The 15,859-nt window shown below is 37.1% G+C and overlaps 1 protein-coding gene across 9 annotated transcripts in view; it reads left to right on the top strand.

Moving 5' to 3' along the window:
- LOC127798120 (nudix hydrolase 25) overlaps positions 1-13,135 on the top strand; it is a 38,592-nt gene extending 25,457 nt beyond the window's left edge. For 3 of the 9 annotated variants that reach the window (XM_052331447.1, XM_052331449.1, XM_052331448.1), the window contains exons 4-7: positions 778-870; positions 8,028-8,122; positions 12,514-12,625; positions 12,717-13,135. In XM_052331447.1, coding sequence (XP_052187407.1) covers positions 778-870; positions 8,028-8,122; positions 12,514-12,625; positions 12,717-12,821 — 405 coding nt within the window. In that variant the 3' untranslated portion in view covers positions 12,822-13,135. Of the gene's footprint in view, positions 1-777; positions 876-1,424; positions 1,555-8,027; positions 8,123-12,513; positions 12,626-12,716 lie in introns of those variants that run through there. The other 6 variants (XR_008022331.1, XR_008022332.1, XR_008022334.1 and 3 more) reach the window with 3 other exon arrangements.
- Positions 13,136-15,859: the final 2,724 nt, after the last annotated feature.

Below are 15,859 nucleotides of genomic sequence, written 5' to 3'. Positions count from 1 at the left end.
TAGCCAAGAGAGAAATTTAATATCAAGAACTGAATAAAAGGTTATATCATCAGCCTTATTTATAGGCCAAAACTGAACCGTAACTATAGTATGATTAGGAATCTAAATTCTAATATGATCCCAATCCAAATCCTATAATATCTGTAACCATCTAACAAAAATGGAAACAAGTCAAAATAACAAGATAACAAAATAAATCTTAATCTAAATCTAATATCTAAAACCGAAATAGGAAACTTATCCCTATCATATATGTTCCATCTCAACCAATTCTGTTTGATGGGTTTGATGATCCAGTCCTAACTAATGTTTTCTTTGAAGATAGAATTGGAATTGAGAGAGAAATGAGAAGAATTGAGGGAGAAACAGACAAAATAATAGGGAGAATCAAACATAAATGAGAGAAAAGCTGACAGAAAGTAAGGAGAAATAGAGAGAACAATAGGGGGAAATGAGAGACTTTAATAACTTCTTGACAATTCATTCCTGAACTCGACACTACTTCATAATTGCTCCAATACAAATAATTGCTCCTAATTGTAAATAATAATTGCAATTAAACTACAATTACTATTGTATCCTTGGGGTCATGATACCTAGCTATTCATCTTTACTGAAAACTCACATGCTACTAACGATGAAAATACTGACCACAAGCTACACAAATAAGAAAAATAAGCACACTAATAAATCAAAGAATATGTTCCTGCATCACATACTCATTTCTTTGGACAACTTATTTTGGCTAACTTGAATGCTCTATTGCCTTTATGTTAGGGAGGTATCGAAGAAGGTGAAGAACCTATGTCAGCAGCAATAAGGGAACTGCGAGAAGAAACTGGGATAGCTTCTGCTGAAATAATTGCTGAGGTTTGGTATAAATTACTTCTTAACTTGTGATCTCACGGTATTGAATTGCTGGCTAAGCTAGAGGGACATGAAATGTGTAAGATGTTCTCTGTACGTGTGACTTGTGAAAAAATACTAAGGTCTAATAGTCAGTTAATTGTATGATATAAATTTATCATAACTTTTACGTCATAAATTTTGATATTTTTCCACATACTTTTAAGGGATTTAAGTTAATTACAAAAAAAAATACTGAACTTTCACCTAGTTTTCAATTGCGGACAGAACTTTAATTTTTTTTTAAAAGTAGTAGTCCATCTCCCTTAAATTTGACCATTAAATGCTTAGGGGGCAAACTTAAATGACCAGTCAGCAGCAATAAGACGTGTTGCCGATTTTCCATCTGCCGCAAGGCACCCTCTATCATATCTTCTCAAACCTCCCTCTCTGTCAGATGACTCAGATCATCTGATACCAAACTGTCTGCAAGTTATTCAATTGGGGTTTAGGGTTTACCGTCCTTTCTGCATCTCATCTCCACCTAATCCCCACCTCTTTGTCTCGTTGCCCTCCAGCCACTTCACTACCACGAGCATTGCCATGTGGAAAATCTTAATCATTGATCAAAGATTTGTTTAACTAGCCGCTGGAGTGCAAGAGGTGATTCAAGATTTTCTAGAAAAGCTATCGGGAAATCTAGCTGAGGTAATCGTTTTTTCTTTTCTGTAAATCTAGCTGAGGTAATTGTTGTTGCCAACTCTTTTGAATTTAGTATTCAGCTTGGTAAGTTGAGAACATAGAAATTGAGAGTTACAATTCCTGGTTGGAATTGTGCATTGGCTTGGAAGAATATTGAGAAATTTCTGTGTAAACGCTTAGAAAGAGAAACCAAAAAGGGTTTATGTGAAGTTGAAAGATCAAGTGACAGGTGGATTGGAGGAAGAATATTTTATTTTTATTTTGGAGAGGGAGATTCAAGATGTGATGGAGGGTGTCTTCGTTGGAAATGGTGGCTTCCAGCAAAGGGGCAGAGGTGGCAGGTGGGGAAAGGATGAGAGGAGAGGAAAGAAAAGGGAGAGAAATGATGTGGCAAAGCGTGCCATGCTATATTCTAATGGTCAAATTTAACGGGGATAGAAGGCGGTCCTTAATTGAAACTAAATAGAAGTAGAATACTACTTGATAAGGATATTTTATTTTGATTTTGATTTTAAAATAAGAGTTAGATTAGGTTTTATCTTGCTCTATTTTGATTTATCATAGTTGTTTAGATGATAGAATTTTATTGGATTTATGGATTAGATACGGCTATTTTTTATTTTGATTAGATGTTATCTTCTAGATAGGTTATCTTTTTAATTGCCTAAAAATAGGCAACACATTGTAACCTTTTTTTTGCAGACTTGATGATTGAATATTATTGACCTCCCCTCTTTGAAGATTTCTCTTCTTCTTTGTTTCTTTTCTCACTCTTGCTTTTTCTTCTTCTCAAGCTTCTTCTTCTTTGTCGTCTTCATAATCACTTCTCTCTTTTTTCCTACTTTCTGCAAATTTTACTGTCCTACATCACTACTATTGGAAAAATTAAAAGTCCGTCCGTGTTATCTCCCTAAGGATTTGACAAGTAGTTCTCGATCAATAGATGGATCGAGAGAAAGAGAGAAATCGAGAGAGAAGTTAGGGAGAAAAAAATGCAGAGAGAGAGAGAGAAATTCAGAATTTACTTGAGAATTTTCATGACATCCGTGGAAGGAAGTTAGCTATTTTTATAGTTGAATCTAACCTTCCCCATGTGCGGTTAACCGCCTACATGTGCTGGGAATGTACTAGTTGCTAATGCAGCAACAAACTTGGTACAACCCCCCTACAACAACATACTTTCTCATATTTTATTTTCCTCTAGAAATGTTAAGGAAGCTTGTCACTCTAGGAAATTGCTTGAGGATATCTAGAAGATATTCCTAGGTATTATTATCCTAGTGAAGATTAGACCATTGGATGAGGACTTGAGTGAGGGGAGCCCCTTGCTTGTAGAGTACCCTTCTATCCACGATAGTTGTAGGTTCTTTTACTCTATCTCTAAGCTCATTGGTTGTGCTCCTATTGACTTCTGGAGAAGTGAGACATGGAATACCGAGTGGATATTAGAGCCTTCTATTAGTTGCAACCGGTAGGCCACATTTCCCACCTTTGTTGTAATGGAAAATGGCCGATAGAACTTTGGGTTTAACTTTGAGTTAGGGTTCTGGAGTAGGGACCTCAAATGGCCTGGTTTAAGCTTCAAGTACACCACCTCCCCCACTTGAAATTCTCTTTCACTCCTCCTTTTGTCTGCAAACTGCTTCATACGATTCTTGGAGTTGGCCAATTCTATCTTAAGTACTTGTAGGGCTTGTTGCCTTTGTTGTAAATAGGCATCGAGGGCTGCAACTGTCGAAGAGTCTCCCAAGGCTGGTAGCAAAGGAGACTTGTAGCCATAAAGAGCCTTCAAAAAGAGATCTCTTTATGGAGCTATGGTGGTTGGAGTTGTACCACCATTGAGCCGTAGCAAGCCATTTGTGCCAAGTCTTGGGTTGTAGAAAACAAGAACACCTCAAGTACATTTCCACATACTAGTTAACTCTTTTGGTTTGGCCGTCCGATTCAGGGTGGTAGGCAGTGGATATGTTAAGCTTGACCCCCAATAACTGCATCAGCTCTTTCCATAGTAGGCTAGTGAAAATTTTGTCTCTGTCAGATATTATAGTTTTAGGTACCCCATGCAACTTCACTATTTGATCCAAATATACCTTAGCTATTTCCTGGGCAGTGTAGGGATGAGTTAATCCAATAAAATGGTCGTATTTGATGAATCTGTCCACTACAACCATGATGCAATCTCTCCCTTCTAATTTTGGAAGCCCTTCAATGAAGTCCATTGATATGCTCTCCCAAGGTCCTCTTTTAATTTCTCGAGGTTGTAATAGCCCTGGAAGAGCTACATTCTCTGACTTGCACCTCTTGCAAGTATCACATCCCAACACAAATTCCATTACATACTTTTTTAGCCCTGGCCAATGGAAGAGTTGCTTGACCTTGTGGTAGGTGTTCACAATACCCAAATGTCTACCTATGGGAGAGCTATGTAGGGATTCTATTATCTTTCCCCTCAATCCCTCATCATCTCCCTCATCATCCCCCATAACTGGCTTTCCTTGATATTTGATGAAGCCATTAGTCAGTATATACCTAGGCCTTGAAGTTGGATCCACCACCAATTGTTGCATAAGCTCCTTGGTTTCCTCATCTGCCTCATAACTTGAAACTATTTCTTGACACCAATCTAGGATTATTGTGGTTATTGCAGCAGAATTGCCCTCCTCATAACATCTGGACAGTGCATCTGCTGCTAGGTTTTCTCTTCCCTTCCTATATTAAATTGTATTGTATAATCCAGCCCCATTAGCTTTGTCATCCCCTTCTATTGCAATTGAGTATGCAACATTTGCTATAGCAAGAATTTCAAACTTTCACGGTCTGTTTTAATCACAAATTTACCTTCCTCCAAATAATGGCATCGTTTGTCCACAATCACCAACACTGCCAATAGTTCTTTTTCGTAGATGCTCAATGCCAAATGCTTAGGGGCTAGTGCCCCACTAAGAAAAGCCAATAGTCTACCCTCCTGAACTAACACAACCCCAATTCCATTAGCACTAGCATTTGTCTCAAGGATGAATAGCTTATTGAAGTCTAGCAGCTCTAGGGTTGGTACCTCACTCATAACTTTATTGAGCTCACAAAAAGCCTCCTCTGCCTTCGAATCCCAATGGAACCCATCTTTCTTTAACAAATTCGTTAGGGGTTGGTTGATAATGCCATAATTCTTAACAAATCAACGATAGTAACCAGTTAGTCCTAAGAATCCCCTAAGACCTTTGACATTTTGAGGTCTTGGCCAATTAACCATTGTTGCCACCTTGTTAGGGTTAGTACTTACCCCTACATTAGATATAATGTGGCCTAAGTACTCCACTTGTCCCTATGCAAAGGCACATTTTGACTCCTTGATATACAATTGATTGAGCCTAAGGACCTCAAAAGTAGTTTTTAGGTGGTCAAGATGTTTAGCAAATGATGGGTTGTAGATAAGGATATCATCAAAAAACTCTAGGATAAATTTGCGCAAATAGGGCTCAAATATCCGATTCATCAACGCTTGAAAAGTAGCTAGGGCATTGGTGAGACCGAAGGGCATAACTAGGAATTCATAGTGCCCTTAGTGGGTCTTAAAGGCTATTTTGTGAATGTCTTTAGGCCTCATTCGAATTTGATGATAGCCTGACCTAAGGTCTAGTTTGGTAAAAACAATAGCATATTTGAGCTCATTAAGCAAGGCTTCCACAATAGGTATTGGGAACTTGTCTTTGATGGTTATGGCATGAACCATCTTTCTTTTTGACAAGTAATACAGGTGCAACAAAAGGGTTGTGGCTTGGTTGGATAATAGACTTGTGTTACATGTCTTTAATGAGTCTTTCAATTTCAGTTTTTGCCTTGGTGGGTAACAGTGGGACTTTACATTGGCAAGCTCTATATTTAGCTTAAGATTTATAGTGTGGTCAAAAGGTCTCTCGAGTGAAAGGGAATTGGGTTCCATAAAGAGGTCCCTAAACTCAATTAAAAGCATATTAAGAGAGTCAGTCTCTTGTACCTTTCTTTGGGCCTGAGAGTGGCTGCTCACAGTCAATGCTATTTCTCTTTCTTGTTCTGAACTATCCCCTGTAGGTTCCATGGCTTGAATGGAGAATAGTTGTGCCACTTTGGAGAACTTATTCTTGAACATTATTTGGAGTTTCTTCCCAGAAATCATCTTGCTTACCCCCACCTCACGATTACCCGTTAGGGTCCTTCTTCTCCCATCTTTCTCAAAAGTTACCTCCATTTTATTAAAATCGAAGTTAATTGTTACCCCCTTCATCCTATCAACACCAAGCACCACATCACAACCCCCTAACTTGAGCAACCTCAAGTCAACTGTGAAATCCCCTCCATTCATCTCCCAACATAACCCCTTGCACGAGGATTGACTTTAAGACTTTGCTACCATTAGCGACTGTTACCGATAGGGGTTGAGATTGAGTGATCTCACACCCCAATCTCTTTGCCATAGCTTCATCCAAGAAGCTATGGGTACTCTCGCTGGCAATGAATACCATTATAGGGCAATTGTTTGCTCTTCCCTCCACCTTGATAATCTTGTTGTTGGCCTCTCCTTTTAAGGCATGCAACGAGATTTCTCCCCTATCTTCCCCATCAATCTTAGAAGGCTCTCCTCCTTCCTCTTCTTCATCATCTTCTCCTCCTAGCAATATGAACTGCCTTTTGCACCTATGCCCTGGAAAATACTTGTCTCCACATCTATAGCATGGCCCAGCTTGACGCCTTTGTTCCATTAATTTCCCTCCATTTGTAGGAATAGGGGTAGTAGAGGGCAGGGCTAATACACCCTTACCATTGTGCCCCATATCCTTTCCCAACACTTTGTTTTCAGCCTGCCAACCCCCTGTGATTACTCCCTTCGCCTTACCCCTCCGTTTTTTCATCAAAGCCTCAATGGTCAATTCTTGTAACCTCGCACTCTCAACAGCCTGCTTAACTATCTGAGGCTGCATCATCTTCACCATTAGCCTCACTTCATCCCCTAAGCCACTAATGAAACTCGACAAAAAAATACTCCTCGGACAAATGGGGATTGTGTACTATCATTAAGGACCTTAGCTCTTCAAACTTGAGCTAATAGGCCTGCAGTGTTCCTTCTAGCTTGAGTTTGTTAAACTCTTCAATTACATCCCTCATGTTCCTATCCCCAAATCTCTCACAGGGATCGTCAGCAAATACATTCCATGAACTTCCTTCTTTAACAGTAATCCACCCTTGAAACCAAGCGTCTCCTATATCATTCAGGTAAGTAGAAGCCAGAGTGATCTTCTGTTGTTCCTATACTTGGTATAGGGAGAACATCCTCTCACACCTCCTTATCCACCATCTCGGATTCTCCCCATCAAAAAGTGGAATCTCCAATTTTGGCACAGGGAAGCTCAGTTGATTACGATTAGCCTAAGCTCCTGGCCTCATTTCCCATGTATTCTCCCCTACCATTTCCGATTCAAATTCAAATTTCAACGACCCTACTAGTCGGTTCTCCACTCCCACTCCGGGAAGGATTGGCTTCGACTTCTCCCTAGGAGGAAATTCAGCTGAGAGTCTTACTGGTTGTTGGGATGCAAACATCCTCATGAACTGGTGAACTTGCTCCATCACTTGTTCTCTTAGCAGAGCACTTTGTTCCTGGTTCTCCTCACGCCAACTCTCCATCGCCAGGTTAATCCGGGTATCCACCCCTGCTCTGATAGAGGATTCTAGAGTCCCCATCCTTGTTTGCATCTCCACCATCGCGACAATAACCTGCTGCAACGGGGACTCCATTTGTTTCATCCTTATTCCATCGGCCATGGCAAAAGAGAAATTCAGAATTTACTTGAGAATTTCATAACATCCGTGGAAGGAGGTCAGCGATTTTTATAGCTGATCCTAACCTCCCCCATGTGTGGTTAACCGCCTACATGTGCTGGGAATGTATCAGCTGCTAATGCAGCAACAAACTTGGTACAACCCCCCTACAACATACTTTCTCATATGCTGCTTTTACTTTCTCATACAGTCCGCAACTGAAAGCTTGGTGAAAGTTCAGTACTTTTTTGTAATCAACCCTAAAAGGTATGAGAAGGAAAAATCAGAAAAATATCTGTGAATGGTTTGGCAAATGATGGCACAGAAATTAAGACTGCTGTACATTTGTTTGCGTATATACTGAATTATATAGTATGAATTCAAAGTTGTGTTATTTACTTTGGAGGGGGGGGGGGGGGGGGGGGGGGGGAGAGAGAGAAGAATAGAATTAATTTAACAGATAAATTGGTTATTTCTGAGTCAATGTGCTCCTTAAATCACTGTTAAAGTTAAGAGGGTGGTGGTTTAGGTGGGTGGGGAGGGAAAAATGAACTGTAGTAGATGTGAGGAATATTGTCCAAAGCAATTAATCTGGTCTATTAGTGTTGGTTTCCAGAATTCTTAGACCTACACAAAGAGGATTGTTTTTTTCTATGAAAAATACATCAGAAAGTTTAAACTGACAGGTTCCAAAATGGTTGACTTATGACTTCCCACCTGCTGTGAAGACCAAAGTGAATCGTCTGTGGAGAGGTGAATGGCATGGGCAGGCACAAAAATGGTGAGCAGTATATATTTGTTTTTCCTTTTACTTTCTAGATATGCTAGTTGTGTAAAAGCTAATGTGCCATGGCCAGTTTATTCTTGAATGATGGCATTAAAATTCCATTACTCATCTGATGGTAGTAAACAAAATATTGTCTTTGTTACCGAAGAAGACAAAATAGTCTTCTCAATCTCAGTTAATAGCATGAAATGCATATAATTTATTGCTCCTTTTCTGTTTGTTTTTTTTCCTTTTGTCTTTCTTCTCATCCTACTTTTCTTGTTTTTTTTTTTTGGCTAGTTCTGATTCTCCTTTTTCATATGCTTCTTTAAACCTCTTGAATCCCTTCAGCCTATTTTTCTTTATTTCTTTATTTATCTTTTTCTTTGATAAGTCTTATCAATTGATCTTTATCCCTGGCTTCCTTGAGATATGAATATATGATGTACCTTCTTTTGCAATAAATTGTTTACTCAACTTGAGGGAACTGAAAACATAATATACTAATATTCTGATATGTTATGAAACATAAGATGAGAAATATAGTCTGATTATTATATACATTCCCAGAAATATGAAAATTAAGGTTGTCCTTTTACATTTATTGACCACCTGACATTTGTCTGGCAATTAGTTGCTAATTATCCTTTTATGTAGCCAAAGCAAGAGTAATCCTCGAGTGCTTTATGTAGCATTGTTCATTTTTTGCCTACTTGTATTCCTACAGGCCATCAAACTCTTAGATCCTTGCTTCTGCACAAGGATGTCATTAAAGTTTGTGCTCAATGATGAAATTATTGCTTCTTCTCATGGTAGCGGTTCTTAGTCAACTGGAAAGGCCGTTTGGATTTATATGTCGTTTGGTTCATTACAACAAACTTTTGACATCTAGGATTTCAGGGAGGTACTCGCCTTCCGACCCACTAGAGTTGAATTCTTTTCAGCTAGGAGAGAATGGTGGAGGACCAAAATCTAGGGATTTGAGATTTTTAAGACAGTCAACTCTTGAATCTTGATGTTAGGAAAAATTAAATCGAGGCATAAATTAGGAAATTAGTAGATTGAAATTTGATTGTATATCTTGATTAGTTCTACTACCTAATTTTAATTGCTTTATTTTCTTAAATAGGATCTGTTGACACCCCATGTACACATTTCTTGTTGTGTTCTGAAAATAACTTTGTATTGATTACTGAATTGATAGAGTCTTGTTCTCAAATAGAGGTTTGTTCTTAGTGTTAGGTTTTAAGATTCATTTTCAATAACATTTTAGGGCTTGAGATTCATTATCAAGTTTTATCTTACATCACATTAACTGCGCAGTGCTGCTGATTTTTTTGCTGGATAACTTCTGTTTACATGGAATTTAGAGAAACTTGTATCTTTAGGCAATCAAATGTAGAATTTTCTAGATTTTCTCAGTAAGATGAAGTTGGACTTGATCACATATCAAAGCGTTAGCTGAATTTTAAGTAAAAAATGGTGACCTATATCAAATTTTAAGTCAATTTGGAGATATGATTGTTGTTGATTTCAGAAATTTAGTACATGAAAGTATTATAGAACATTATGTAACTTGGGACACTGATCAACGACAGCACCTATTTTGAGTTGGCCCCGTTGACAGCATTTATACATCTTCATACTTCTGGTTCAGTTTCAACTAATACCTCTCTTAAGGGCTCGTACTTTTGCCTAGCAAGAAAGTTCATATCTCTGATGGTTCATTTGCATTCCCATAATTGGAAAATGTAGGTTAATTTGTTAATGTCATTTCTAAATGTTCATTTGCATGTCTTGTTCAACTCTATGCTGATCACATGCTTGTGTGTAACGCCCCGCTCCCACTTACGGGTGTTACTCGTGAACAATTACCCAAATTGTCCACCTGCCCAGTCTTAGGTGAAGGGTGGACTATGTTTCAAGAAGAAATGCCCTAGGTGGAAACTAGGCTCGTCCTTCCCTTCCTTGAATTCCAAGATTCACTAGCAGAATTGGGCTTTAACCACACCGCATTGGCTATAAAGAAAATCTCATTCAGACGCCCAATCGCCATTTTCTCAATTATTTTAAATTCTTTTTCCGACCAAGAATTTTACCGGACTCCATAAATCACCATTAAAATCAATTCATTGATTGATTACCAAATTTGGAGAAAAAACGCATAATTTTCAATTTTCCAAAAATTCGGCATTATTCTCAAAAAATGCCCGAAAAAATCCCTTTTATTTTGAAAATTCCTCCAGGCCCAAAATCAAATAAGAATTGCCCCCAAAATCCCCAAATTTCAAAATTTTTAAAAAAATTTGGCTTGCTGGGCGCTGCTCGCGCGCAGCCGCTGCCGCTCACCTGCACGCGGCCCTGCCTGCACGCGCAGGGCTGCTGCTTGCTACCTCTTCACTTCTTTTCTTTTCTTTTTTTTCTTTGGGCTTTTAAACCCATATTTTCCAGAAAAATAAAATAAATAAAATACTTCACTTTCATCCAAATTTTGTCTCTATTTTCCAACAAAATCATTTTCTCCAACCTCATGATTTATTCCAAATAAATTACATCCATGGTTTTAGGCCTTCACAAGCCATTGCAAACTATTAAATTACATCATATGAAGCACTTACAATAAATAAACTTCCCTAAGCCATCAAGCCACAAATTAAATACCACAAACCTAGGTTTCTTTAAGCCATAACTTTACAACAAACAAAGAAATATTCACCAAGAGCTTCCTACCACAAGCTTGCCACTTTCCCTTTTTTCTTTTGACTTTTGACATAAGAACCTACAAGGGGAGGATAAAATCTCATGAGCTCAAAAGCTCAGTAAGGGTGCATATGCAAAGTAAATACAAGCATAACAACTCTATGTAATGGCAAATGCATGCAAGCATGGTTAGGTTATTCCATCCTTACAACCCAACATGATTTGAGGCATCAACCTACCGCTTCTTTCCCACCCCCATGGCCATAGGTCTCGTGTACAAGTAAAGCATGCAAAGAGATACATAAAAAATTTATGCAACCTACTTACAATACAATGCAAGGCCTCTACCACATGGGGCCATCCCTTACTTTAACATTCTTCTCTTTGAAGCTTTAAATCCTCTTTTCAAGAGAGCTCCCCCATCCTCTTCTCCCATCTAGGATGACATTCCAACATGCCACTTACTTTACATACTAACATATTAAAGTAAAGAGAAGGAAGAAATAAACTTACTTTGATTCCTTCATCTTCTTCTCTCTTTTCTTCTCCTTGGAAGACAATTCTTTCCTTCCTCTCACTTTCTTTCTCTCTTTGAAATGGCAAAATTTGAGACAAAAGCTTACTTTCCCTTTAAATACTACTCGTCTTGAAATCTCCATTTCAAGACTTCATCTTAGCCTTTGATTTCCATTTGCTTTTTGAGAGAAAATCCCAACCATCCATCTCTTTAGATTAAATACATCTCTCTTGGAAGAAACACAATCCATGCCATTTCCTCCCTTTAAATCTCACCCATTGGATTACTTTTGCCTTTACAAGACTTAATCTCCACCCTTAAAAGGAAACACAATCCATATGCCTTTCAAAGAATTCATCTTAGCCATCCAAAATTAGTTTTTAAATTAAATCATTAATATGTTGGCAACCCTTGCCAACTTTCAAGACTAAATGGTGGCCCTTAGATCATTTCCAATTCTAAGAATCAATCTATCCTTCCAATTTTTCATTTTTTTTCCATTTAAATTAATGGGACTATTTTCACCCCATCACATTTGAGAGACATAAATACTTTCTTATGTATTTAAATAACTCTCATATTTTTTCAGGCATTAATGGTGACCATTTACCATTTTCTTTAATCCATATAATAATGCCTCTCATTAAATGCTTGAAAGGCCAATTAGCATTTCTTTTGCATTTAATTTAATCTCTTCATTTAACTTGGACCACAAAATGTCAAAGTGTCATAACAAGACACTAACCTTGGCTTCCAAGTTCTAATCTCCTCCATCCATATGGCATTACCACATTTATTCACTAATTTAGGGAAAAATAATTATTTCCTCCAATAATTTCATATTCTCCATTTTCCCTATTTTCCATAATTAAATTCCTTTATGGAAATAAATTTCAAAATTTTCAAAATACCCTTTGTGACCACATAGGAATTATTTTTAATTTATCAAAATACCTTTTATTGGACTTCTCTATCCAAATTATCAAAATACCCCTCTCATGGGCACTCTCAATCTCAAGGATCCATCACCTTTTCAAGGGTATTTTTGAAAGTTTTCTTACTTCCTTTCCTATTCTCTTAACACCGGTTACACCGGGTGTTACACTGTGCATAGCTCATCAGTTCTGAAATCAGAAAAAGAAGCATAAAGAATTCCTGAACATTAGATTCTCAATTTGTCAATTGACAGGTTCCTTATGAGATTGACAAAAGATGATAGTGAGGTCAACTTAGCTAGTGGTGAAGCAGACCCAGAGTTCTCCGATTGGAAATGGGCTAGCCCCGAAGAAGTCATTGAGCAGGTATGCTGCAAAGTTCCTTGACGAATAATTCTAAATTTATTGGTATTCTAGTTAGAAAGGCTTTGTGGAGCTTGGATGCAACTGTTTACAGGCAGTGGACTACAAGAGGCCGACATATGAGGAAGTTATTCGAACATTTAGGCCATACTTAGCTGAAGGGCGACAAGCTGCTAAATGTCAATCGACTAAATGGTGAGTGGAGTGGATGTGATTAGCAGCTTTTACCATGCTTACTCAACTCACTGGGGGAATTTGGAATGTATAATTTCATTTTCTCCTTGTAAAGAGATGTGGCTATTCAAACCTTAAGCAAGGTGTCTACATAGAGGTAATAAAATGTTTGTGTAAAGTGTTCACCTTTTCCTATGGCCTTCGCGACATTGGTCTATTGAACTCTAGTGACGAAAACTATTTGTCACACTATGGTTCAGTTTGTTTCTATGTAAGACATCTTACATCAGAAAATATTTTTTAATGCAAAGTGTTTTACACAAAAAACAATATGTTTTATCTTTGTTTCATTTTTTTCCATACTAAAGTTCTTCATGTATATGTATACATACATACATAATATATATATATATATTATATATATATAAGAAGGGTAAAGTGGGTATAGGCCTCTTATTGGAGTTATGTCATTTGCTTAAAATTCACATATGATTTATTTTTATTTTTGAAGAACCCTAGGATTTAAGTTCTTTTTTTTTGTTTTTGTAGGGATTCTTCCTTCATTAGTTTTGTCATAGATGGTGATTTATCATCAATTGTCACGACTTTTAGCTCGTCTTGAAATATATATGTGGGTGTGTAAGTATATGTGCATATATATATATATATACGCACGCCTGTGTGCATGGGAAAGTGCAAGATGGAAGGTTGGAGGGCCAGAATGTCAAAATTAGAATATTTATGTCTTAGATTCTCATAATATGTTATTAAGAGTCAATAATAATATTATTCTTATTTTTTATTTTTATTATATACTAAATGGGATTTTTTTTTTTAAATCTAGTGAGCCAATATTAATAAACTTTCAAATTTTTATTAGTATAGAATAAAGGGGGTTTTAAAAATATAAGAGAAGTCATGACTTTTGGAGCCTTAACATAAGTTCATCTTTATATATATATTATGTTGATATATTTATATTTATACATACATACATATAAATATTTTACACATATTATACATGCATGCATTTTGAATGCAAGTGACACCTCTCAATTTTTATCCGAATCCTTTCTATAAAGTTTACTCAAAACATTGAGTCTAGAATTGTAAAACTGGAATGACAAATGAATGGTCTTTAAGCTTGTAATTGTGGATATTAATTTATGCGATTTTCCGTGTAGCATTCATGTCAATTGTTAGATTTAGTCAAGAGTAGATGCGACCGATATATCCAGTGTACAAATATGGATTCGTTCGAACGTAGCTCCAAGGCCGATCTCTCCTCAGGCTCTCGTTATTGTTCTTAAATCACCTTTTACTCGAAGGATGCATTGCTACGGGCTGGTTGATTAGATGGAGTTGCAGCAGCTGTGTGAAACCAAGTGACAATGTCGATTGAGATGGACGTAGCTCAGTGAAAATTAAGATGAACCAGAAGAAAAAACCTGTAATCCTTGCTGGGAAATAACTGCTGCGGCTGCTTCTGCTTCTAGCATTCACTGGACCAACTCTGATGGCTTGGAGCACTGCAATGCTTTAGGTCAGCTAAAAGAAGACCATTGAAGCAAACTAACTAGTGAACTATACCTATAGTACTTATAAAAGAAAGACTACCCCATAAACATTAGTACTAAAACTTTAATAAATGGATAAATTGTTTTACGTATTTTAATATGGTTGTTATTTATATATTGATAAAAGTGTGGTACTAAGTTAAACTTATTCTTAGACAGTAAAAACACGAGAGGGAAGTTAGAGAAATAATAACTTCATTGATCTCTTCATTAATCAGATCTCAACCTTAAATACCCTAAAACTATTACATTGTTTAATTATAGAAATACCCTTGGTTCACAATAACAGCACACAATATAACAAGCTAACTAACAACAATACAAACAACAACAGCAAACTAACTAATAACAATACAAAATATCAATACAGTCTAATACACCCCCTCAAGATGGATCATGTATGTTAAGAATGGCCATCTTGGATAATAGCGGAAATAGTTGAGCTGCAGGCAATGGTTTAGTAAATAGATCAACTATAGACATCAATTTAATTGTACCAGCAGTAATCTTCTCGCAAACAAAATGACAATCTAACTCAATGTGTTTTGTGTGCTCATGGAAGGCGGGATTAGTGGCGATGTGAATTGTCGATTATCACATAAAAGAAGGGCATGATCAGTATAATTAAAAGGAAATTCTAGCAACAACTGAGTGAGTCATACAAGCTCACTTGCAGTAGTAGCTAAAGCCCGGTATTCAGCTTCAGGTGAGGAGTGAGAGACGGTGCTATGCTTTTTAGCTCTCCAAGAAACCAATGAATCTCCAAAGAAAATGTAGAATCTAGTAGTAGACTTTCGTGAGTCCAAACAAGAACCCCAGTCAGAATCAGAAAAGGCTTTAAGTTAAAGAGAAGAATAAGATGAAAACAATAATCCTTGACCTGGGGATGACTTAAGATATTGGAGAAGATGATGTGCCGCATCTAAATGAGGTTGTCTAGGCTGAGATACAAATTGACTCAACTTATGTACAACAAAGGTAATATCAGGTCGAGACACAATAAGATACAACAACCTACCGTCTTCTATAAATAGAAGGATTAGGTAATAATTCTCCATCAAAAGCACATAGCTTAGAATTAGGAAGCATAGGTAAAGAAGCTGGCTTACAAGCAAGAAATCCGGTATCTTCAAGAAGTTGCAGTGCATAATGCCTTTGAGATAGAAAAATACATTTAGAAGACTGTGTTATCTCCGATCTCATAAAATATTTCAATCGATCAAAATTCTTCAATTTAAAATGGTTATGAAGAAATACCTTTAAAGACTCTATGGCTGCAACATTAGGACCAGTAAGAATTGTATCATCAACGTAAACAAGAAGTGCCACAAATGAACTGTCAGTGCCCTTAGTAAAAAAGGAATAATCTGATAAAAATTGATGAAAACCATTCTTGACAAGTATAGAAGAAAATTTAGAAAACCACTGCCGAGAAGCCTGTTTTAGGCCATATATTGACTTGTGGAGTTTGCATACTAACCTCTCT

Source organism: Diospyros lotus, chromosome 3 (genome assembly GCF_014633365.1).
Source record: "Diospyros lotus cultivar Yz01 chromosome 3, ASM1463336v1, whole genome shotgun sequence".
NCBI classification, from domain to species: Eukaryota; Viridiplantae; Streptophyta; class Magnoliopsida; order Ericales; family Ebenaceae; genus Diospyros; species Diospyros lotus.
Note: the sequence above shows the minus strand (reverse complement) of the source record. Positions and strands in the feature narration are given on the sequence as shown.